At 40.6% G+C, this 26049-nt stretch overlaps 1 protein-coding gene across 6 annotated transcripts; it reads left to right on the top strand.

The window, feature by feature from the left end:
* The first annotated feature begins 2924 nt into the window (after positions 1–2924).
* On the top strand, positions 2925–24248 carry NFYB (nuclear transcription factor Y subunit beta). 6 transcript variants are annotated; one of them, XM_084625981.1, is made up of 7 exons: positions 2925–2947; positions 14471–14564; positions 15466–15596; positions 18167–18364; positions 20289–20370; positions 23587–23666; positions 23916–24239. In XM_084625981.1, exons 2-7 carry the CDS (start codon positions 14471–14473, stop codon positions 23946–23948), a joined length of 618 nt encoding a protein of 205 aa, XP_084482107.1. In that variant the 5' UTR covers positions 2925–2947; the 3' UTR covers positions 23949–24239. The 6 variants fall into 6 exon arrangements, with proteins under 6 accessions (XP_084482107.1, XP_084482109.1, XP_084482104.1 ...); XM_084625978.1 differs by having other exon boundaries at positions 2931–2952; XM_084625979.1 differs by lacking the exon at positions 2925–2947 and adding an exon at positions 3061–3220 and having other exon boundaries at positions 23916–24238.
* Positions 24249–26049: the final 1801 nt, after the last annotated feature.

Raw genomic sequence — 26049 nt, 5'->3', positions numbered from 1 at the left:
ATCCGATGAAGTGAGCTGTAGCTCACGAAAGCTCATGCTCAAATAAATTGGTTAGTCTCTAAGGTGCCACAAGTACTCCTTTTCTTTTTGCGAATACAGACTAACATGGCTGTTACTCTGAAACCTGTCAATAGTTATGCCTATTACACCACTAGATTGACCCCCTCTTGAAGCGGTGAGTTTACAATAGCAACAGAAGAACCCCTTCCATCACTGTAGTAAGTGTCTAAACTGCAGTGGTTCAGCTACAGCTGGCTGGTGCAGCATTTCTAGCATAGACATATCCTTAGACATAGCCTGGATGTGAGGACCTAGAGAGAGGTCCAAGTCAAAGTTGTTGGGCGTGAGTGACAGGCAGGATGGTGGTGTTGTCCACAGTGATAGAGAAAGGAGGTAGTCCCCTGGGTCTGGGTAGTGACTGGTCAACGGTTCCTAGCTCTGGGTCTCTCAGGCACACTCCCATGCTGGTGTGGCCCTACAGTGTAATTCATGAGTGACTGGCTATAGCACTCTTACAATATAGCTGGGAGCGATTTACATGCTGGAGCTGTGTGAGTAGACCAGGAGCGGTTGCTCTCACAGTAAAGCAGTGTAAAAGGCACCCCATGTTGGAGAATTGAACGGACACAGGTGTCTATCAGTCCAGATTGTACTCTGGGTAATGTCACACTCACAACCACCTCCTTACCTTACTGGGGGTTGTGGTAATAAATTCATTATTGTGTGTGAAGCACTCAGATATTATAGTGATAAACACCATAGAAAAGTTAATTAGGAAATTAATAATTCTGTTTTCAGAGCAGAGTTTGAATAGTGTGCAGTAAATAATGCTTGGGGCTAATCACTGAACAACAGGGAGAAAACAAAATATTGAACAGCTTCTTATTAAGGGAACACCGTCCAATCCAGGCACTGAATGAGAAATGGGTCCTATGGAAAAAATAGTATGTGATTGTGTAATTAAAAGATGTATCATAGTGCATGCACACAAAGGGGATGAATTAAGGTTGCACAGGCAAATTTAATTGCAGCATTTCCTAACTTCTGAAGGCTTGACTTTGCAACCTTAATAATGTTCTTTTAACATGGTTATGTGTGTATTATAAATATATATATATAATGCTATATTAGTAGTACAAAACACTGTAGTGCTCCTAGAAAAAGCTTTGGGTCATTTCTACAGAATAGTGTAGTATTTTTTTAAAAGACAGTAGGATTTCATGCAAAATATTCGCATGTTCAGAGTAGAAAATATTTGAGCTGTCTTTTAAAGCACTTTATTCTTTCAATATCCTTCATTTTATAGTTAACTACTTCCTCACTGAAGCTTTCCTGCTGTGACTTGACCATAATCTAGGTGTCACAGGTCCCAATCCTGTTGCCATTAAAGTAAAAATGAGTTTTGCCATTGACTTAAATGGTAGTGGGATCTGGCCCTAACTTTAGTATCAAAGATTTGAGAAGCTCTGTACCTGACTCAATGTGTGCTCACTGATTTATTTGTGAAATTCCTGGTTGGGGTGACAGAATCCACACAACCCTCTTAAAGCTGCAGAGCAAGGTTAATAGTGCATCCTTATAGTAATAAGGTAGCAAGTGATAAAACAAGCTTCAAAATAAATGGAGAGGAAAAATACATTCCTTAGGGCTGGAAAGATATTGATTGTTTAGATAATACTTGCAAAAAGCTTTCCAAAAATTAATGAATTAATTCTCACAACACCCAGCAGTTAAAATAATGTTCAAGCTGCACAAAATATTTGCAATGAAACATGAAGCCATGCAAAATTTGTCTGGTTTCATTTTTCATTAAAATTTGAACTCAGACCAAACCCATGAACCTTTTGAGTGAATCTGAGTCCTTCTGTTATGTGTATATATACACATACAATTCATGTTTTTTCCAAGTAGAAATTTGTGGATTTGGGTGACTTTTACTTTGAGGTTTTGCATGCCTTCGTATGTATGAATTTTCTCATCACTGATGCAAAAGAAAATGTTAACAAAAGCCCTTGTAAGGTATAACACCAGTTTCACACAACTTTAGGTAATGTAATTCTTAGCAATCAACACTTAATAAATGGTTTCAGAGTAGCAGCCGTGTTAGTCTGTATTCACAAAAAGAAAAGGAGTACTTGTGGCACCTTAGAGACTAACCAATTTATTTGAGCATAAGCTTTCCTGATGGGTCATTACACAAACTAAAACTATTTCCCCATGTTTATTCCCCCCCCCTCCATCCACCACTGTTCCCCGGACGTTCTTGTCAACTGCTGGAAATGGCCCACCTTGATGATCACTACAGAAGGTTCCCCCTTCCCCCCTCCTCTCTCCTGCTGGTAATAGCTCATATTAAGTGATCACTCTGGTTACAGTTTTCAGAGTAACAGCCGTGTTAGTCTGTATTCGCAAAAAGAAAAGGAGGACTTGTGGCTTATGCTCTAATAAATTGGTTAGTCTCTAAGGTGCCACAAGTACTTCTTTTCTTTCTGGTTACAGTGTGTATGGTAACACCCATTGTTTCATGTTCTCTGTGGATATAAATCTCCCCCCTGTATTTTTCACTGAATGCATCGGATGAAGTGAGCTGTAGCTCAGGAAAGCTTAGGCTCAAATAAATGTGTTCGTCTCTAAGGTGCCACAAGTCCTCCTTTTCTTTCTATTTAACAAATAAATACTATCTCCATCTTAGAAATGGAGTGTCCAACACATCCCTCCTCTTACACAGATACTCCATGCCCAGACAATTCGGTTTACAACAGCCACGTGTTTAAATTGATATGGGAGAGAGTTGCACGGGTCTACCCCAACTGCCCGCAATGAAACCTCCCATCAGAGAACGCCCCCCCCCCCCCATACACACACATCTGTGTGTGAATGGTGGTGGGGAGAGCTGTACAGGATCTACCCCAACCGAAACCCCCTATCAAGGCGACCCCTCTCCGAGGTGAGGTCAGTGCGCCTGAAGGATCAGCGACCTCCCCCAGCTCTGGCCCCGCTATAAAGGTTCTGGCGGGGGGCGGCGGTGGCGGCGGGAGGGAGCCCGCGCGGCCGGAAGAGCCGAGTGTGGCGGGGCTGGAGGGGAGGCGGCGCGGAGCGGAGGGAGGGCAGGCCGGCTGCGGGAAGCGGGGCTCCGCGCTGGGACTGGTTCCTTCGCAGCCATTTTCTGTCCAACCAAACAGCCGATTTGCGGAGGGAGCCAACCAGGGCCGCACTGGAGGTTTGTGCCTGGCTCCGGCCAATGATTGGTAACCGGTTCCACTGCAGGCTCGAATGAAATGTCCGTCTCCCTCCCCGGGCCCCGGCGCCGCCGCCGCGCCGCCGCCGAGGGGACCAGGAAGTGGGGAGAGGAGCCCGGGCCCCGCCAGCGCCCGCTCGCCTCTTTGTGCGGCCGGAGCCCGGACGGGCGGGGACGGAGCCGGTGGGGGCAGGCGGGGGGAGATGGGACCGAAGCGGAGCCCTCTCCTCCCCGCCACCGGCTCCCGCTGGGCCTGGGCTTTGGGGCCCGTGGCCCCTGCTCTGGCTCCATTTTGTGGGCCCGGGCGGCGGGAGCGCGGCTCCCCGGGCTGTTCCTGCCCCGCGCCCGGCCACACGCCGGGGAGGGCCCCTGCGGCGTCCCGGTCACAGCGCGGGCTGGGAGCCGCGATCCCCCTTTGCCCGCCTCCGGGATCCCCTGGCCAGCAGCGGGGATCCTTCCCTCCCTCCGCCCCCGGGTCGCGTCCCCTTCGCTCCTTCCCCCGCCCTGTAGCGGAGCGACTTGGGTCTCTGCGGATCGGGAGCCGCTTGTGGGGTCTTGGGCGGGGGCGACCTTTTCTGCCCACCCCCGGGCAGTCCCGGCCACCTCCGCTGCGTGTGCGGGAAGTCCGAGCCCCTGGTGCAGCCAGAGCTGCTCCCCGTCCTCCACCTCCCCCGCGCAGTTCCGAGTTTGTGGCTGTCAGCGCTGTGGGCTGGGAGGATGGCGGTGCTGGTGTGGTGCAGCGTCTCGGTGATCCTGGGGTCAGAGCTAGGACAGCTAGTCTCCTCTACATCGGCACCCCGGAGTTAACCTTGCAGTCCTCTCACAGGCAAAAACCCCTTGAAAGCGCTCCGCATGAGTAAGGAGCGTAGGGTGAGGCCCTAAAACACCAGGATGTGATGAGGATCTGAGTAACCAGGCAGGAGCCTCTGATACCACAGTAGGTAGGCAGTAGCACTTCAGTTTTAGACAGGAAATAATGGATTTTAGTCTCTCTCTTTTTAAAAAAAAAAACAAAACACCATACACAATTCTCAGAGATAAAATGATAGCATCTTGAGTCTGTGGGTAAACCTTCCCCTGAGGACTAGAAAGTAAGTGATGGGGAGAGGGGACTTTCCCTTCCTATAGGTGTGCCTTCCAGCAGCTACAGTTAATATGGAAATGACAGCTAGGCTTCTGAACAAGCTGATAAAAATAAACTTTTCTAGGGGTTTAGAAACTTGATGTGAACGTCAACCAACAGACAAAAAAGGGTGTCTGGTGAAGCAGGTTTGATCTTAGTTTAGGGGATTTTTGGCTGTGGGTGTAGGGAATGCATTACAAAACTTAATATTACAGTGTTTTCATGAAGTTTAATTCACAGAGCTTATTTAAATATAAAGATTTTCCTTTTGTGTTGTAACTCAGGCACAGCTGTATTCAAGTGCATAAGAAGAGGGAAATGAAATTTATTAGGCTGACAAATCTGAGCGAAGTGCAAAAGTAACCAGTAACACATGGTGACTAGTAACCTAAATCTGAAAACATTTCCATTTTAAGAGAGAGACAAAGTGGGTGAGGTAATATATTTTGTTGGACCAACTTCTGTTGGTGAGAGAGACAAGTGCTCAAATTTATACGGAGCTCTTGCTCTGTGTAAGCTCAAAAGCATTCTCTAATAGTCTGGGGCCAACATGGCTACAACACTCCATTTAATAATTGCTGTAAATTGTTTTACACACTTAAAATTTAAGATGCATTATCCCCTCTTATGTGCTAGCCTTTGCTGCCATCTTGCAACAAAATCCAGGCTGTTGACACTGAGAGAGCAAAGTGCTGTAGACTGCCTAAGAATAACCTGGAAAGGAAAACAAACTTAAAGTTCTAGTAACATATCAAAAGACTAATACTGTATGTGACTCTTCAAGCTTGTACATTTTGTAGGCTACTCCAAAAGTGTAAAACTGCAAAGAAATTTAATCAGATTCTACTACTGCCCTTTTTTGTGGCCAAGTCTCACTTAAATGCAAGTCCTTGCTTCTGTAAATAAGATTCAGTGTAGAAGGCTGTAGGACTGGTAGGGTTGTATTGATTCTTTAGGGGTATTCTGGTTTATTCAGTCATGGATTACAAGACTGTATCAGATAAATGAAGGCTGCCCTTCATCCTTGAATGTCTTATCATTTTATTCATAATGACCTTTGCATTGCTGACAGGAAAACATATTTTAAAAAGTTAATTGGGATGAAAAATGTAGGTTTTTTTTTTTTTTAAATCTTGCTTACTTATGTCTTACCTGACAAAAGAAGCAGTAGCCAAAAGGCAAGCAAGGAGCAGCTTGGGGTACTACCCACAGTATAGTTGTAGTTATATGTGCAAGAACTGTTTTCATGTGCAGCTGTTAGAATAGATTTCCTGAACAGTGTATACACTTTATCACTGTGCCAGCCAAACTCTGCTAAATAATTAGCTCTTCTGTATAGTCTGTATTGCATCTGTTTTAACATGTTAGGAAAAATACTATTTGTAATGCTCAGGAAAATCCAGGGTGGTCTGATCCAAAATCATTAATTCCCAAGATGGTATATCAACCACTTGTTGATGGTCTGAAGAGAGCTGGCTGGTTATGTAGTGTTGCCTGTTGGCATTTTGAGCTGCTAACTAGACTAAAAAATGCTAAAAATAAATATCCTGGTATTACCCTTCAATATAAATAATTGCAGTATTTGCCACATAAATGATATCTGATTGCCAGTGGGAGAGGAGACTGTGATTGTGGATAGGGGAAGTTGTTCTACAGATCTGTGGCTGGCAAGAGGACAGTGTGGTCCATGAGACTCTACTAAGATGTGGGCTGTGGTATAGAAATAGCTTTAATCCCTGACTTTAATCAAGACAATTTAACTGTTTTAATCAGGATTTTAAAAGGGATAAAATTGCTAATCTAATTTTTATTTAATCTTAAAATTAATTGTTGGGTATCAGATCTGAAATCTTTCTGTGATTAAGCAATGAGGTTATTGCCTTATTCAGAGTCTTTATTTTTAATTACCTTTTGTAACTATGTTATTTAGAAAGTGTCTAACTTCTTAGGATTAGTGCCAAGTAAAAACAGATGAAAGTTAAAATTTATTTACTAAATAGAGTTCATCACAATGTATAAGCCACAATGTGAGAATTAAACTGAATAGCTCAGCATGTTCGAGTATCAAGTATTGGTTGAAAATAAAACTATCCTGAATTAGTCTGGTAAAATTCTACTTGCTCTTTGCTTGAGGTGAAGAAATTATTTTTCATAAGCGTGTGAAATATTTTTAAATATGATAAAGGAAGGACAAATAGCCTCTGCCCTGACTTAAAATTGTAACTAATCTATGGGGGGGAAAGCCAAAAATAATGGATCAGAGTAGAAAATGAAGGATATTTTTAAGTAAAGGTACTAGGACAGTTATTAAAATATTGAGTGTCTTTAAAACATTTCAGACTGTGTCTTCGTGCTTGTGCTGATGGAATAGATAGGACAGAGCACTGCTTATCCGTTTCAGTCTCTGCAAAAGTAGTGGAACTGCACAAACTTTCTTAAATAGCCTATATAAGCTCTGATTCTTTCCAGTTCACATCTCTTCTCCCCCCATGCTTGCTCCCTCGCCCTCCCTCCTCCCACCAAAAAAAATCAGAAACCCACAAGAGAAATCACAGAAACTGTGCCCAGTTATTCCTGGTGTCCCCCACCACGCTCAGACCAAGCCACTCAGTTTAGTGGGTGTTTCAACAACAAGAAGAAATTTGTTGTTAGAGCCTTTCCATACTGCAACTGTAACCATGGTAGTGTACAAGTTAACTGGCATAAGGGGCTTCTGTTAGAACACTTTTTATATATAGTGTGGAGGAGCCTACATCAGGGGTAGGCAAACTTTTTGGCCCGAGGGCCACAACGGGCTGTGAAACTGTATGGAGGGCCAGGTAGGGAAGGCTGTACCCCCCAAAAGCCTGGCCCCTGCCCCTTATTTGCCCCCTCCCACTTCCTGTCCCCTGACTGCCCACTCTTGGGACCCCCTGCCCTAAACCCTCACCCCCCCTGGGATCCCACCCCCTATCCAACACGCCCCCGTATCCTGACTGCCCCGACCTATCCACACCACCCCCTGACAGGCCCCCCGGGACTCCCACGCCCTATCCCACCCCCCTGTTCCCCGACCCCTGACTGCCCCAGAATCTCCGCCCCATCCAACCGCTCCCTGTCCCTTGACTGCCCCCGGGGACCCGCTACCCAACCCGTTCACTGCCGTGCGTGGCGCTGCCGTCACCTTACCATGCCGCTCAGAGCAGCAGGAGCTCGCAGCCCTGCTGCCCGCGTGGCTGCATGGGAGGGGGAACAGCAGGGGAGGGGCCGGGGGCAAGCCTCCTGGGCCGGGAGCTCGGGGCTGGGCAGGACTGTCCCGTGAGCTGTAGTAGGCCAGAGGTGGACAAACATGGAGGGAACCCCTTACAGCCTAGATGCTGAATAGCAGCAGTAAAACTGTCCAGTCTTGTCAGTGTCATTCTACAGCTCTTAGGGAAGGCATTGAGCATGTAAGCAGATAGAGATGCTTCAGATGCAGGAAGAACACAGGGCATCCATTCACAGGTTGCAAATGTATAAAGACTTTAAACATTTTAATAAAGTAATTCTGTAGAAATTGATGGAATAACATCCTCTCTCTCCATCCCATGCACATGCTCGTTAGGCAAAGTTTCTTATCTAAATTGATGGAGTGGACTATTCAAGCTTTTGTCTAGTGGTTATATTGCTAAGACTCTAGGATTTTCAAAATTCAATGAATAAAGATGAAGGGGAAACCTCAGGATTTGGGTTAAATCAAGTGCAGCTACTGAAGAGGATACAGAAAGCTCAACAAACTTATTCTAGTCCCTTCCCTGCCAGTGCAAGATTATTGCCTATGTTGTTTGTTTTATTTTTTTCTTGTATGATATTTAAAACTAAACTAGGCCTGCTGCTTAACTTCCTGTGGGAGATCATTCCAGTCTTACAAATCACATTGCTAGGGAGTTTTCCCTGTTCTTAAGGCAAATTTTTCATTTCCTGTTATTGTTAGTTATGGACTTTTTATTGTACTGTGCTAAATTTCCTCTCCTCGGTATTCACACTTCTCAGAAGTTTGTAGGCTTATGTCCTTCCATAGTTGTCACTGAGCCAAGCCACAGATATGGCTTACTTTTTCCTTCCAAGTAAATCCTATATCCCATTTAAGTTTTTATGATCTTGAGGTGTTCTGAACTGAGTTTAGTATTCTAGGTGTAGTCTCAACAGGGCATTGCTGACAAGGAAATAATGCATACTGCTCCAGAACATCTTTATGTGCAGCCCCAGAACCTCATTTTTTTAATGCAATATGATAGTGTAAATTCACATCTAAACTAATTTGCTGTCCACTATTACCCATGAGGCTCATTTAGTACAATTCTGAATGCCTGCCTTCCTCTCTCCCTCCCTTTCTTGAATTGTCTTCAAGTGTTTAAATCTCCATTTCCCCCAGCAATTTCACTGAATTTCCTGCCAGTTCTAACTCCTCAAGATCTCTTTGCAATATTTCTCTGTCTTCAGTGGTGGTTGCAATACTTCCCTGACCATTTACATGCAAATTACTGTGCTGTTTACTTCCAAATCATTGACAATATCAAATAAGAATGGAACTAACCTGACCACTTCAAATTCCCAATTCATGATTCTCAATTTGATACATTACCCCATATTATCTTTATTTGTGCTCACTCCATTTGCTTGTGTTGCTGTCCAAGCCAATCTGTTTTTTCAAGTCATTTTTCAAACAGAAATGTAGAATGTAGTTGTATTTTGATTGGATAGGTATGCAATCCATTATACTAATTCAGTGTGTTCGAGGCTCCATGTATGATGCCATTATGTAACCACGCAAACGGGGAAATATGCTCCTTTTTATTAAAAATGATATTGTATAATCCCACCTCAATAGGAACACAGTAGAGTTCCCCTTGTGCAGGATTTGAGTCCTTCAAGTCAAGACAGAGTTTTCAAAGATGCCAAGTCCCATTTTCAAAAAGAATTTAAATGCATAAGTAATTTTTGAAAGTGGGATATAGGCTCTTGACTTGCATAGGCACTCTTGAAATTATTAACCAAGGTCTAGTTCTCCCTCTAGAGGCTCACTGATGTTCTGAAAATTAGTACCCACTTGCAGCAATGGCTTAGTTGCATTGTTGTTAGCAGAAGTATCAGTCTGACAGGACTCACTGCCCTTCTCCCCCACACTTTGTCAGTGAGTCAGATTACTGTATGCTGGGGGTATTTCTCTGGTACATTGAACTTTGGTGCATTTTTAGAATAATTTCAGTTTAAAACTGGATGCTTTGAATTATTTTGTAGCCAGTTAACATAGCTGTATACCGCAGTGCTTTATTGTTGCATAAATCAGGTCATGCTATATAGGGTATGAGCCTTGTACTGAGCTGACTTTGAGCATGTTAAGTAAACACTTATGGTGATCTTAACCCCCATGACAGATTATTGTAAATGTTAATTTTAAACAAGTCTGAATTTAAAACTCCAGTATTTTATTATGACTATCCACTGTGACAGAACTGTTAGTAACAGCAATCTTTAAACAGGCTCATGTTAATACCAGAAACAGAACCTAAAGAAACATTAGTAGGGTGTCATGTTAGTGTGGTATCTCTTCTCTTGATACCTGGCTCCAGATGGCTTAAGCAACAATTGAAATTTAGTTTATTTCTTTCCCTCTACACCTCAAAACCATGGAACAAATAGTGTTTACTCCGGAAGGGTTTGGGATTGGATTAAGACAGGATAATGAAAGTCCCAGTTGAACTATGAGGGAAAATTCCAGAGCCTATGTCTGCTGTTAATCTAACTCTTATAAAAATGAAGATACAAGACCGTAAGCATAAAAGTTCATCCATGAATAAGGAATATTCTTTATCATTTTTCTGTTGAAGTGAGAAGACTATGAGGAGCACTCTTGATGTCTTTGGGTAGAACATCTAATTTAAAAGACCAGATTCCACCAGTTCCAACAATGGAATAAATTCTCTTCTTGGGTCTTATCTGTGCTTGCATTTTTTCCCAGAAATTCCTCCCCCCGCCCCAAAAAAAAGTCAGTTGTACCAATCATATAATCAGTAAAATCACTCATATAGGCACTGACATTTTACCCACTGTGTCCAATAGACTTGTTCTGAGCAGGGTTAGGCAACACTGCCTCAAATGCTGATGGCTGGCTAGTGCACTCTGTATGAATGCTTGCATCATTGTTATCACAAGTGGGGTCATACAGGTGGAAGCAAGAGTAAGGTGTGGGGGGGTTCCCCTAAAATTCCCCAGTGCAGATGGGGGGAGGGGGAGGAGAAGAGAGTCTGTCATCATAAACTCCATCTTCTTTTGTGTGATTGCCACTTTTCAGGGACTCCACTTTTTATTGCTACCTTCACTTTGGAGTGTGACCTTCATGTGGTATTGCATCCTCCTTTGTGGACTAGAGCATCAATATTGGTAGTACTGGCTTGACACAAATTGAATGACTGTCTGTGAAGAGGGCACAGAGCAATCTTCAACAACCAGCCCATCCAGAAGACCAATGAACTCTGCACAGAAGCCGAGCTGGAAAAGTAGCTGATGATCCTCAACCTAGACACATGAATAAAGTCTCTGAACCCTTTGGCCAAGAGGGAATGCTCTCTGTGAAAGGGGTGGGGGATGTCAGACTAATGCCACACTCAAGAAGACCAGGCTAAGGAGAGAAGAGGCAAGAAGGGCTGCTAAGCCTAAGGATGCTGATCAAACCCAGGAGTCGCAGAAGGGATGAGATCAGGGATGAGGAGAATATGTTCAGGACTGTTATTTTTCAGAGATCTGTAACTCAAGTGATTTTTAAGAGTAAAGTGTCTGCAGTTAAAAAATTCCTTTACTAAGCCCGTATTCCTTGCTTGCCTGCCACATTGTCTTGGAAACTGTTAACACAGTGTCGTGGAACTCTGAGGGAGCATATATAAGCACTTGAGGCTTAGGTGGGCTGGAGTGTGAGGTGACTGGACTGTGGGGGCCAAGTGCCCAAGGGAGGTGTCAGACACGTATCTTCACCTTGGAATGTCTAAAGACCCAGGGCTAGGAATAGTGACCAGTCACTGTCCAGACCCAAAGGGCTTAGAAACATGTGGTATCCAGTAGTTGTGTTCACTCACAACAGAAAGTTGTCTGCCCAGAGAGGGGGACTAGGCCAGGTTCATGTGGTTAAACTAGCAACGTTATTAATCTTGTAATTCCTATCAACATAGTTACAAGGTTGCTTCTTCAGTTCACCTTGGATTCATCCACAGCAGATATACTAGCACCCCTGTTACTGTAACAGCCAACACTGGTGCAGTTTGACCTCTTCTAAGCTGCTGATGTAGACAGGTCTCAAGCATTTTCATTCTGATAACTCACACTAGTGACAGCAACCAAGTATCTGCAATATCGCTGGTGGTTGCAGTAAAATGGGTACTCAATCTGGTATAGACTATGTTCTTGAAGAAAACCCTTTCTGTGGTCGTAAAGATCCATGAGGTGGATCCCTTTGTAGGATCAGGTGTAAGATTGCTTTTCATTCTCTCATTAAGGAGAAATCCAGATGTGACTAGTTGGGGTTTTGTTAGCCAATGACTATGTAAGTTTAAACAAGAAACAACACACAAAACCACAGTAAACAAGGTTAATTCAACTCCTGAAGGTAGGAAACATTTACTTTAATTCCCAGATATGGAAATGATGATACAGCATGTGTCTTGCTGAACATTAAATAACTGGAATTAATTTTTAAGTGAATATGATAGACTCTATTGCTGCTATCACACTTTATCTAAAATGGTTGCCTTGAACTCCGCTATTCCTCAATAACAGAGTAATGAGAGATGATTGTTGCCGCTTCCCTACTATGAAAGCAATGGAGAAGTCCTAGTATAATAATAATGTTACTCAATTGACCACTTGTGCACTCTACTAAAGTGGATTTCTTGAAATAATGCCAAATTAAATTTTAGAATTTCATACGTTTTATTAATACTGATTAAAATTACCCTACATTTTTTGCAGTGTAAGTCATATTACAGATGTAATCTTACTATCATGGCTGATAGCACATACTAACAGCCAGAGTTGCTTGATATTTTTCAAATAAATTTTTTATTGAAATTCAGCCTTTTATGCAAAGAGCATATTTTCGTGAAAAAAACTTTCAAAACGTTCCACTTTTTAAAAAAGCTTCTGATGGAAACTTTAAGTGAAAAGATTTTGTTTGTTTTTGAGAAATCTTTTTTTCAGTTTTGGTATGTTGTCTCTGGGGGGAAGAGGGGAGGGAATCACTAGTGTTGCCCAGGCAAAGTTTAATTGCATGATGGGGTTTTTTTTCTCCCCCCAAAATTGAAAAATCATCAAAAAATCAATTTAAAAATAGTTCTGCCGAAAAATCAGACCATTACAACAAACAGAATGAAAGATGCTTCTGAATTTGCAGAAATTTCAATTACTTTTTTTGGTGAGCTCATGACAGAGATTGAGGTGAAACCATTTGGTCTGCATACAACCCAGAGCTGCTGGTCTGTGTGCCTGCTTCAGAATTAAGCCAGAGGGTCATTGACCAAGAAGCATGCATCGCGCAGACAGAACATCCAGAAAATTATAAGCAAATGGCAATTTTCAGTGTGACTTGGCCAAATCTGGACATATTTTCATGGGGACAGCAAAAGGCACCTCTGTAGCCCCAGGACTAACTCCCAGTCAGATTTTGAGTTCTTGCTCCTAACCAATGAGGCTTTTACAGGGTTTCTCAACCAGTTGTTTGCAGCCCAAAACCAGGTTGCCAGTATGTGTCAAAGGATGGCGAGGGGGCCAGGTCCTGCTTCTGGGGTTAGGAAGTGTTTGGGAGGTGGTGGGCTAGGCAGTTACAGATTTTTGCACTGCTCTTACCCTGTAGGGGTGCATCCTACAGCTCCGCGCTTGCGGGGCCAGCTGAGCTCAGGTCCTAGCGTTGAATGTTGCTACCTGGTATGCAGGGCCACAGCATCGCTCAGGTTTGACCCAGCTGTCCCTCCACCACGGTGACTGGCCAGCCAGGCCAAATTTGAGCAAGTGGTGCTGTGATACTTTGCACCATTCACAAATTTGGCCTGGCTAGACCTGAATAGCACTGCAACCTCAGAGATTGCAATGCCCAGAGTAGGGAGCTGAGCCCAGATAGCTCTGCAGGACAGGAGCTACTGCTGTGGTATACACAGTGTACTTATTTAGTACTTAATATGTATACTATATATTGTAGGTAAGATCTGGCTTACTAAAACATTTGTTTTTTGCACTAAAACTATTTACTGGGTCATGACAGGCCATAAAGATTTACAAATGGGTCCTGAGCTCAAAGGATCAAGAACCACTGCTTTAGAATTTCTTTTTAAAAATTGGCAAAATTACCTATGTTTCCCTATTCTCATTCTCAAATGGTTGCAGAGTTTTTGCTGAAGCTTTCTTCCAGAAACTCAGTTTGAGGCAGAGGCCAAACATGGAAAACTTCAGCCCATGCAGTTAAAAGTTTAAAAGTTATAACCAATTGAAAATGGGGTTATGGGTAGTCTGAGGCTACTAATATAAGGCTCACTACCTAAATGTAAAATTATGTTGACATAAATACTACTCTTTTATAAGAGCACACCTGGTTACTTTTCAAAATAAACAGTGTAATTCTTTTTAAACACTCAGCTTTTTAGCATGGTCTTGTAGTTTAACCTGTGGCTGCCTGTGTTTTGCTTAATAATCTAAAAGGAGAATATACAGTCTCCGGTTGTAATCTGAGAGAGTGTTGTGGCTTGTTTTCTGCCTGTATGGGGACTGGAGAGAGGGATTGTTAGCTTTCATTTTCATAGACTACATTAAGCAACCCTTTGAATGATAAAGGATGTTTCCTTGGTCTAATATTTTTCATGAACAGTACTGTATTACGCTAAAAGTACCTTCCTATAAATTTAAATATGAAGGAGCTACTGAAGCCAAAGCATCTCAGGTCAAATTCAACCTTAACTGAAGAGCAATGGACACTGTTTTTAATAGGAAGGTGCTTGTTTATGCTAGCTGAATTTGGCCCCTTACTTTCAAGGTAACTTAAATGAATCTACTGCTAAGCAGTAGCATTTGTGGTATACTGGAGTGCATGATTTTGTTTTGTTTTGTTATAGATGGATGGTGACAGTTCTACAACAGATGCTTCTCAGTTAGGAATTGCTGGAGAATACATTGGTGGTAGTCACTTTGTAATACAGCCTCATGATGGTAAGAAACCTACCAGTTAAAGTGGAAGTTTGTCTTACTTTATCATACTTAATAGTATTCTGCTATGTCCTGTACCTTCTTGTCTAGCTCTTCCACTAATTTTCCATCATTCATGAAGCTAAGAATTGATATTTATCTGCATTCATAATGACTCCCTGCATACAATTCAGTTTTGATCAATTTGAAAATGGGTTTGCAACTTTCAGTGTTTGCTTTCAAAGGGGCTCCGATGCTATCTAGTGTTCTGGGAAAAAGAAGTAATCCACACTAATATGCTCTATGTTGACCTGTAATGGGGTGGTGTGTGTTAAATATCAAAGGATGTTGCTTGCCTCTTTGCTGGAAGAGGAATGTCTCTTTTTTAAAAATAAATAAATTTATAACATTGTTCAATAAACAAATTAAATCTTAATATTTGTGAAACTGGTGTCGGGAAGTACACATGGACACATCCAATATTGTAATATATAAAAAGAATACATATTGATGAGGTGTGATAGAAAACAACTTTCCTAGGCACCACAATGTCATGGGCGCATGTGTTAATTTTTAACAACTCTGGGCCTTCCAGGGCTGTAAGCAAGTGTAGTACTCACTTGGAAGTTGGGAATCTCCCATTTCCACCCTTGTTGTTAAATCTTAGACGACTGGCACTATTCAGTGAGGTTTATTTCAGACCAGTATCATTTTCTTTTGCTGTTGCGGGTGGGGTTTGAAATTTTACATTTAGGGGATGATAAGAAGGGGCACTTCTGTGGCAAGCTTTTTTTAATGGCAGCTATATGAAGTTGATCAGAGGTTTGGAATGTTAGTAGTCCTGGATTAATAAGGAGACTACAGGTAAGATGATTGAAGGTGCTTGGCAAATGCACCCAATACTAACTTTTCTTTATTTTGCTAGACACTGAGGACAGTATGAATGATCATGAAGACACAAATGGCTCAAAAGAGAGTTTTAGAGAACAAGATATATATCTTCCAATTGCAAATGTGGCAAGGATAATGAAAAATGCCATACCCCAGACAGGAAAGGTAATATCCATGGTTAAATCCAACAGGTCTGTTCTGCTAATGAGAACATATTCACGTATTACATTCATTCTTCGGTTAGGCAAAGTTGGGTTCCAGTACAACATCCCTATCTTCAGTTGCTGAAACTGTATGCTTGCTCTTTGAGAGCAATTTTTTTTGGCCAGGTTTTCCCAAAATTTATTTTGAACTATATTTGAGTTACAGGAATCCAACAATTAAAAGATTAAACTGCTCTTTTCATAAAAAATATAAACTACTTATTTATTCATCCATATTATGGAGTCTGTAGCTGTGGTGATCGGTAGTATTTTTCTAGACATGCAGATTATGCATAACTGCCACATAAAAGCGGACTTATTTGGTCAAAAATAGAGGCTAATATTTGAGCTGGCTTGCTTAGACCTTATCTAAACACAAAGTTTGCAGCAGTTTAACTAAAACTGTTTTTAAATCAATTTAAACTGATGCAAACCCCTGAGTGGACACACTTAACAGGCTAATGAGATTGCTAAATTGATATGACAAATGTAAAAGCCGGGTCCAAAGTAGGTTTTGTGTTTATCTAGTGTCTACAATGCTTTACGTAGACAACGAATGTTTTCAAAATAGCCACCAGACGTTCACTCATAAAAGTTATCAGGCATGGTGGCAATCAAATATTGACAACTGTTAAACTTGTAGGAAAGAGATTTCTTCTTCTTCTTTTTACATTTTTGGATTGGAGTGCAGGGAAATTGGAATGAGTGAGCCAGTTTGGATGAAATAAGAACTTCCTTCTCCATCATCTGAGGAAAAAATCTAGTTATTCATCTTTGAACTTCTGTATTTCCAGAAGCAAGACGCCAAAATGCCATAAAATAGGCTGTTCTAATGGCTTTAATTTCTGGCCTTACTAGAAGTACAAGTTATGAGAAGGCTTGTGAGAGCTTGTTCTCATGAGACTTGTACTCCACTTCTGCAGACTTGAGATTTGATTAAGTATTGGAACCCTCTAAGCTACTTATCTTAACCAAACAGTCATTGTCATCTGAATCCTCTCTAATATTACATAGGATTTGGAGTACAGCTTACAAAATAATCAGACAGCTAGCAAGACATTAAAATATAACCTGACATAGGCAAGCCATGGCAGTCATGGATGCTTTCAAAACCCCTGAGTGTTTCAGTGTAGGATTGTTAGATTCATTAATCTTTTCTTTACGCCAGATTTTCAAAAGTGCTCAGCACCCACAATTGAGGTCAGGTTTTCCAAAGAAGTTGGCACATTGGGTGCTAAGTTGTCTTGAAAATCTGGCCACAAATATCACAATGGGAGCTGCTACCTCTAAGTGTCTGGATGCTTGAAAATTATGTCTGAGAGAATATGGGGTTCTGAATAAAGATTGCTATTACTCTGAGATACAAAGGTTCCTTCTTCATATTCCAACTGGAATAGATTTGTCACATATGAACAAGCATCAAATAAGGATAATGCTTCAGTGGATTCCTGTTTATTTACTTTCCTAAAATACTCAGCTGTAGCACCCCTCTGCTATTCTAAATCACCTAATTTATTTTTAATGGGCTAAAAACTTTAATTTAACTCACCTAATTTATTCTTGGCAGGAGCACATCTGTTTATTCACTTGAATGCTTGTTTAGAAAACTTAGAATATTAAAAACCACTGCTGGGCAAACCAAGTAAGCACTAGTTATGAATCTGATTAGGATAAAATATCCCTGGCTGAGCTGCAGAAATTTAGTTCTGGAAGGCCTGAGATACAGGCTCCATAGCAGATTGAGCAAATTAAAGGAGAATAGAAATTCATGAAGCTGCTTTGTCCCACAAGACATTATAAAGTGCTGTCCAGTCAGATTCATCCTGATGACTCCAATTTCGTACCTTTCTTAGTTTCCATTTCCAGAAGGTTATAGTACCATGAGATTCACTTACACTTACAACTTAGGAATTCAGATCTGACTGTGAATATAATGGCTTGTGTCCAAAGAGAAGAAAGGGAAGCATGCAACCCACTAATGTCTCTAAACTGTGTGCATATGTAACAGCTCGTACAAAATGCAGCTGTGAAATATTACAGAAATTGTAGAGGTCTGCAGTGTCACCTGAAATAGTAACATAATAGTCTTAGTTTATTTAATATGCTATTTTATCTGCATTTTACCTGGAACAGCAGTGACATCCAGTGACTGTTTTGCATATGCACACTAGTTTTGTTCATATATGCATATTACTTACGGATAATTATTGTGGGGACATTCCCATATCTTCTAGTTTATTATTCCCGTACTAAGAGTTGGGGTTCTACAAGTTTTTAGTGTAATGTTGCAAGACTCTCCGAACTAGTGGGCCTAAGGGCTTTAACCCACAAGCCTGATCCTGAGAGGGGCTCAGCACCTCTAACTTCCAGTGAAGTCACGGGAAGTTGTGGCTGGCCGGCACCTTTCAGGATCAGATCTCTTAACTGAGCTTTGGGAACAGGCTTAGTAAGTAGAACTTTAATTTGCAGTTTATTAACACAGTGAAGCTTAAGCAAACTTCAGGTGACTTTAGTAATGGTTTTTCTTACCAGATTGCTAAAGATGCAAAGGAGTGTGTGCAAGAGTGTGTAAGTGAATTCATCAGCTTTATAACATCTGAAGCAAGTGAGAGGTGTCATCAAGAGAAACGAAAGACTATCAATGGAGAGGATATTCTCTTTGCCATGTCTACCTTGGGATTTGATAGTTATGTTGAACCTTTGAAGCTGTATCTCCAAAAATTCAGAGAGGTTGGTAGCCTATCTTTCCACACAGGTTTAGACAAACTTACTGTGTTCAGTGTTGGCTCTTTTTTATTATCTCCATATACAGCTGAAAATGGTTCATTTGCACCGTACCCCAGAATCTACTATCCAGTGACTGATGTAACATCCATGTCTACATCAGAATAGAACATGACATGGGATAAAAAACACTTAAAAACATAATTAAGAGTATTGGCAAATTTGCTGTTCCAAAGTAGCTAAATTGTCCAACTGATGTTTTTGAAGAACCTTTCTAACATTATGGTAAAAATTAGTTTTTGTGCTCCTGTTAAGAACTCAGCCAGATCCTCAGCGACATTCAATGCAGCTACACTTACTCACACCAGCTGAGGAGCCAGCCCACTACATTCTATCAGATTGCATTTCTAATCTGCGAAGGGGAAAGGTATATTTTTAACACATTACTTTGGTGACATGAAAACTTGTCAGCTACATGCTTGTTTGAGCATATTTTGCTTTGGTTGTCAAGTACTTTCCAGTACCCTGTTTTGGCATTAACATTTGCATTTCTTATTGCAGAAGATACTTCAAGATTTAGCATATCCTCTAGTCTTCTCAGAATTTAGCATGAACTTTCTTCCTTCCAGCAACCTTCATTTCATGCAAAATAGAGCTGTCCTCTGCTTTTTTCCACTTTGGGGGGCTGAAGAGATTAATGTATATTCTATTCCTTCACCCACCATCCCTCTGTGGCAATTTATGCCAAAGAGTCGGAGTTTTCCTATGAGACAGTGGCATGAGATGTTGACTCAAGAACTGAGTCTATCCAAACAAGTTATAGGAACTTTCAGCTAATAAGCTGCTTCTCCCCTCCTCAACATCCCTCCATTCTTCCCGCACACCCACGCCGTACATAGAACACCCTATACTCTAACCGTCTTCCCTGTGTTCATGTAGCAGTGTCTGAATGCTAGGCTAGCTTGCATCAAAGACGGCAAATTGCAGCTTGTATGTTGCAGTAGCTCTTCAGAAAATGTTTAAGCCCATTTGGTTTCAAACGTACCTCTTCTTTACAGTGACATAGGTTACACTACCAACTGTGTCAATAGGCTAATGGAGCTAGCATTTAATATCTGGATTTGTTGGCTCTGGTTTTGCCTGTCTGCTATAAATGATGTTCCCAGTCTTGTCTTCAGAGTACTATACAAAGGAAATGGCTTCAACTTTTTTTTCTTAAATGTATGGACAGTTTGTCATTACGTTAGTACTTGCCTTGATGTTTTCACAAAAAGCCTGGCTGATGAAACAGCACACAGTTCATTGGGTGCCTTAACTCATCATGCTGACCCCAGGTTTTGGTTATATTGGATACTATGGGGAAGAAATTCATTATCTTGGGTTTAAATGTGACCTTCCTATTGTATGATATTGGCACTGTACATAATTACTCCCCAAAGCTATTAGAAAAGGCATTAAAGCTATAGCATACAAATTAGTGGAACAACCCACACTGCATCTTCTCTTTCCCACTTCATATCCCAAGAACCGTACTAGAAAGTGTATATATCCATGTATAAAATGCAACCAATAAACTTATGTAACCAACATATGTTTGCCACATTTTTAGTATTCCTGGAATTCTGCAGTCTGCTGTGGCTTATAGGTACAAAAGGTAGACCTAACTATTTCTTGTGAGTTACCACAGGACTCTTACTTCTGCAGAAGTTGAAGGATCTCCTATAAAAGTGCAGTCTTTATACTTTGCTCACATACTGTGTGTGTTTTAAAGAAACATTATCATTGCAGTCCTTGGATGTTAGTGTCACACTTCTCCTTGCTGCATACAGGCTCTGTTAGCAGTTGTAAAAGTTCCCATTTTAGGAAACTAGGATCATGAGCAATCTAAGGTAACTATTATAATGCAAACATTTTCTGTATTTCATTAAAGGCAATGAAAGGAGAGAAAGGGATTGGAGGAACAGTTACAACTGCAGACGGTCTTAGTGAGGATCTCACAGAAGAAGCATTTAGTAAGTAAACTTTTAAATGGCTAATTCAGATCTCATTACTACTTTATTTGTAGATCCTCTAAGGTTTCAGATTTGAGGAAACGTTAATCCTCAGAATTTTCTTCTTCGTAACTGAGCCTGGGTCAGACTAGCTGGGTGGGATCTAAAATAACCATAATTTTCATTTCGGACGTGTTGGTGATAACCTGCATTTAGATGCACTCATTGGAGTCAACGGAAGCTTTGTGCGCCTAGGGTCAGAATTTATTCATCAGTCGTTTGATATTAACTTTGCTGTTAGTAATCCTATCCAATGGCACTAGGTTTACATTCTAGTCCTAATGTGAAGTGCTTTGAGAGCATGAACTAGTGCTGTAATTTTTCATTAGACTTTAAAAAACATAGTTTTTAAAGGTTTCAGAGTAGCAGCCATGTTAGTCTGTATCCGCAAAAAGAAAAGGAGGACTTGTGGCACCTTAGAGACTGACCAATTTATTTGAGCATAAGCTTTCGTGAGCTACAGCTCACTTCATTGGATGCAGTTTTTAAAGTTTTCTTATTTCCTTAGTAGCTAACCATTCAAGCCCATATGCAATCTTCCTGCAAAAATGCACGGGAGGGAAGCAAGTAAATCACATTTTGTGGCGTGGAGCCACAGAGTCTGCCAAAATGAAATTGAGGCTCCTCTCTGGCTCCTGTCCATCTAAAACACTTACTTTCTCTTGCTGTAAATAGAATGCACAGACTTTGTGGACGTGGGGAAAAAAGGCAGCTGTGGTCGAGGGAAGAAGAATCTTGTGAAATTATTCTTTTCCTTTATGGCTCCATTGTAGCGTACTTCCCCATATCCTGCAATGGGGCCTGAAGGTTCATAGGGGTCCCTCAAATTTTTTTTTAAATTTGGAACTAAGATCTTAATAACAGTGGAGTCTTCTGTTCTTGCTTTAAGTACCTGTGGGTAGTGGTGGTAAAGTGGTTGCAGAGAAGTTGAGGGAGAGCTCTCACCACTTTCAAGAGTCAGACCAGTTTAAAAATACCTGGTAAATGCCTCTATTAAAATTATTGTTAAACTAATGCGTTAGAGATGAGCTATAGACTTGAATCAGGTGGTGACCTGCTGAAGCAATGAGATGCACTTTGCACTCCTATACAATCCCATTTTGGCTCTACAGAATGTAGAAAAACCTATGGAGGCTCTTGTGGCCAGAAAGGCAGTTTCCAGCAGGCCTTGTGATTCTGAGAATTTAAATGGGAACATTGCAATGGAATTTTACAAGTTATTTTAATAAAATGCAAAACCCCCACAGTTAATGAAACATTGACATTCACAGTTTAAAGTCAGAGGTCAGCAAATGCAAAGGGTAACTTTCCAACAGCAACATTAACTCCGCCATGCTGCGCCTTCTGTATATTTTCTGCTAGACATTTAAAGACAAACAGTAATGTATGTCTATCCATTTAGCAAGGTAAACAGGAATAGAAAATACTGTGTGCGTAATGACTTAACGTTGCTAGAGAAACCTCAACTCTTGCAGGTCCTGATTGTTTGGATCTAACCTTTAGGATTTTTAATCCTACCTCTGTTGCTTGCAGTAGCAGGAGATTGAACTCAATGACCCAGGGGTCGTATGTAATTTCCCAAGGACTCATGTAAAGAAAAATGGGTGGAGGAGAGAAAGCTAACTCAACCGCATGAATGACCCCTTTATGCAAGCACTGATGTAGTACTCACAGGAAACATTCCTATGCTTCTAGGAAGCATGTGCTCCTAACAGCACCATTTGTGTATGTACTTATTAGAAGTACTAGTATAGCACTTTCAAGAACTGGTGTGAAGACAGGATACCCCCATCTACTGTGTGAGTTTGCTGTCTACTTCCCAAGTTTGGTCTCTGGGAGATGCTCCCTAATCTGGAAGCAGAAGGCTGAAGAAATGCCTTGACACCTGCTCACCAATCATATTTCAAATTTCCTAGGCTCTGGAGGCTTCAGTACATTCTATGATGCAAAGCTTGAGAGATTGGGAAAGTTACTTCACACATGTCATTTAATGCCAGCATTAAAAAATGGCAGTTTTGGAGGCGAATAGTAGGACTTGGCAGGGAGCAGGAGGCCCTGGCTAAGAGCCAGCAGAGGCAGAACTAGGAGACAGAATCACTATCTCTTACATACATGACTTGCAAAGCACAGTTTTTATATGTGCAGGATTATCTTGCCTGAAGAGTTTAACTTCAGACTTAGTGTGTCTTTTGCATGTAACTTTTAGTTTGGGCACAACTTAATTCAATAAAAGTCAATTTTTTTTAACCAAATATGGTAGAGACCAAATTTAATCTCTCAAATGTAAGCTGTTCAGCTCTGTCATAAGTTTGGTTAAACTTTTTTTACATGGGAAACTGATTTAGGGTTCTTTTGAGGTTTTTCTGTTTTTGTCTCTTATCCTTATATAGAAATGGCTGGACTTTCCAAACCAGCCCCTTATTCTCTCCAAATGCAGAATATCAGAGTTCTACCTTTTGCTTTCCTAATGACTTCTATAATAATTCTACTCTTTGATTATCACAGGGCTTAGACCCACAATTACAATAATGTTTACCTAACAGGTTCTCCGTTTATTCTCTTGACTTCCACACCACACTTTAGTCAGTTTACTTGTCAAAAACTTTTTTATTCATTTAACTGGCTTCCTGTAGGTCACTGTGTGTTAAGTCCAAGCTCTTTGTCATGTCCTTCAGAACACTGCACAATTCCATCCAAGCCTACATCACAGCTCTAATTGCTACCATTACCCTTACCACTGCCCCATTTTCTCCACTAACAAATCCTACTCTCCTGTCATGTCTTGTAAAGCATGGACTATGTGCTCAATGCTCTAAGAAATTTTTTTAGAATTCAAGCGGCCAGTATGGTAAAGTCCACCTCAGATTGGAAAGTACAGCTGGTTTTTGCCTTCATACATCATCACCAGTAAAAATTTTGCAAGCTGATTTCAGATAATGATTTGATGCAGAATAAAATCAGTTTCAACTCTGCAGTGCTAATGGCAGTTAACTTGTTTTTGTTAGTAAAGTAAACTGATGTGAGTTTATAGTACTCCAGGAGTAGATATGATGAGGCCATAGTCCCTCTGACCATAACTGAACTTTCTGTTGTGAATGATAATATATACATTAAACAAGGTTCTAAGTCTTCTGCAGTTTTGTCTAACTTCCTTAACTAAAATGCTCTTTCTTTTAGCTAACCAGTTGCCAGCAGGTTTAATAACTACAGATGGCCAACAGCAAAATGTTATGGTTTATACAACATCTTATCAACAGGTACAGTATCCTCTCAAGCACTCTCTTCCTTCTGTCGCTAAAATTGAAAGCCCTATTTCAACACCCCCCAGTCTGAAAGAGATGAGAATAACTTGTATTTAGACCTTGTATTTGTCATGCCTTTCTGACACTACGACCATGCAAGATTACTAAATGTGATACATCTTTCGAGGATGGAAACTTGAAACTAAGCTTACGTTCTTCCTCCCTCCTTTCCCTTCCCCCCCCCCCCCCCCCCGGTCTCTCTAGATCTCTGGTGTTCAGCAAATTCAGTTCTCATGATTTGAAGAAGGCTTTGGATTTGGGAATGGAAGAGAGAGACAAGAAAGCTGTACAACTTGTGAGAAGAGACATTAGTTTAAAATGACAGAGGAGAGAGTTGTCTCTTTGTACATTAAATAGCTGTAATGTAGCTACCTGAGGCTTGACTAATGGAGGTGTGAATTCTGACTCAAATCTTTTTTCATGAATTTTAAAAAAAATTGGATTTTAAGGGTATTAAAGTATTTTTGTTTTGTACAAGAGTTTGTTGCTCTGTATAACTCCTGTATGCATTGTATATTGCAATTTATTACTGTCAGAGATTTGTAGACAGTTTCTTATTTTCATATTGAATCATGTTACTTTTGTAATTCAAGTAAACAGCTGAGTTTAATTCATGTTTACCCTTTGAATAAAATAAGGGTAAAGTTCATTTTGAATGCAAGTTGCCTTTATTATAAAATTTGAATTGTTATTGGTTTATGTAAATTGTCTTGCATGTCTTAACTAGATTTTTAATGTTGATATATTTATTGAAAATTTGAAAGGGATTTTTTTTCATGAAACTCTAGCAGCTCAAAAGAATTTACAATTGTTTTTTTAATGTAACTTTAGAATTTGTTAATCCAGAAGCAAACAATTGTTAGATCTGTTTAAATTTAGAGATTTGGTGCCCATCAACAGCGTTTACTATAGTACAACAGTTTTTATTTGAGATAGCTACTACAGGCATTCATTAGGCTACTTTTACAATTCCATTAACTTAATAACTCTGTACAGACTCCTGAAGAGTAATTTGTTAAATTTAAAAGTAGTCTTAGAGCTATTGAAATTATACGCTTTCCTTTTATGCATGGTTTTTGGAAAGCCAAATCCCAAAATTTAATTGTTTCCTCAAGTGTTCTAGGAGGATTTTATAGTCCTGTGATAAATGACCTCAATTTATCTTTTTAAATGGAAATGTAATAAGGTGTGGTTTCCTGTAAGAGTGTGGGAACGCTCAGATGTTTCAGAAATAGTGTGTACAGAGTGTGTATACGTGTGTGTGTGCGCACGCATGTATACACGCATCTGCATGTGTGAGTGACTGAAATGTGAATAGGTGATAAAAATCTGAAAGGAAAGACTCAGACTTCTAGTTTGCTGTCTCCTTCCTGATTTTGCAATAAACTGTACCTAGATAATGTAATTTTGTATATTTAGTGAGCTATTCTTAGTAACGTTGCTGGTTGGTTTGTTTTTTAAATAATTGGGTGAGTAATCTTGTTAGATACTTCAGTGTCCTAGACTGTGTTGGTGTAAGGGTGGCTGTGTACTAGCATCCCTGTTGTTCAGCCTGAGTTCGGAGACTTTTAATATTTCTATTTGCATTTCAGTGAGCTGAAAGTTAGTATAACTCTCACTCTGCCACCCATCTCTTTTTTTTTTTTTAACTTAAAAACAAAAACAAACCTTTGACCTGGTGCCGTAATTTTCCTGGAGGCTATTTTGCAAATGTGATGTTCCAATCCTTAATGGGCTAGATAATTGGGTTAAAACAAAACAACCAAAAGAATGAAATTTCAGAATTATGGGCTGTATGTGGCCAGAAGTCTTTGTGTATCTTTCTTTGGTAACTGAAATGTCATAATTTATATGTAGGTTAACAATATGCCAAGGCAAGCCCCTGGACAAGTCCACTGTATTCTGTGGCAAGATGGACGTATCTTCTGTAGCAGTGTTCTCAGGCAGTCTGGTGTCATTTTTGCAGCAACAAGTTTTTCATTAAATATGAGATTAATAACACAAGCAGTACAGGAGCCCTGAATGTTTTATGTTCAATTTATTTTAGACCAGTCCCATATTTCTAGTTCTTGATGTGCAGAATTTGGTACTGAAAAAGGGTAACATTTAAAGTGTGCGGGACAAACTAGAGGTTTTGGCACTTGGTGAGTGTACAGAAGGGATCTTGGACTTACAGGAAAAGCTCATTAGTTGGATAGTGTTGATTACATATTTTAATACTGATACTTAATCTCTTTAACTCATCATTTTAGGTTTCAGAGTTAAGTCTCTTTGAGATGGAGGAGTGTGCTAGTCTTTCTGAAGTCAGGAAGACAACACTGCAGCATTGCACACAAGC

Source organism: Lepidochelys olivacea, assembly GCF_965140295.1.
Source record: "Lepidochelys olivacea isolate rLepOli2 genome assembly, chromosome: 1".
NCBI classification, from domain to species: domain Eukaryota; kingdom Metazoa; phylum Chordata; order Testudines; family Cheloniidae; genus Lepidochelys; species Lepidochelys olivacea.
The sequence above is the reverse complement of the archived record's forward strand: the minus strand, read 5'-3'. Positions and strand labels throughout refer to the sequence as shown.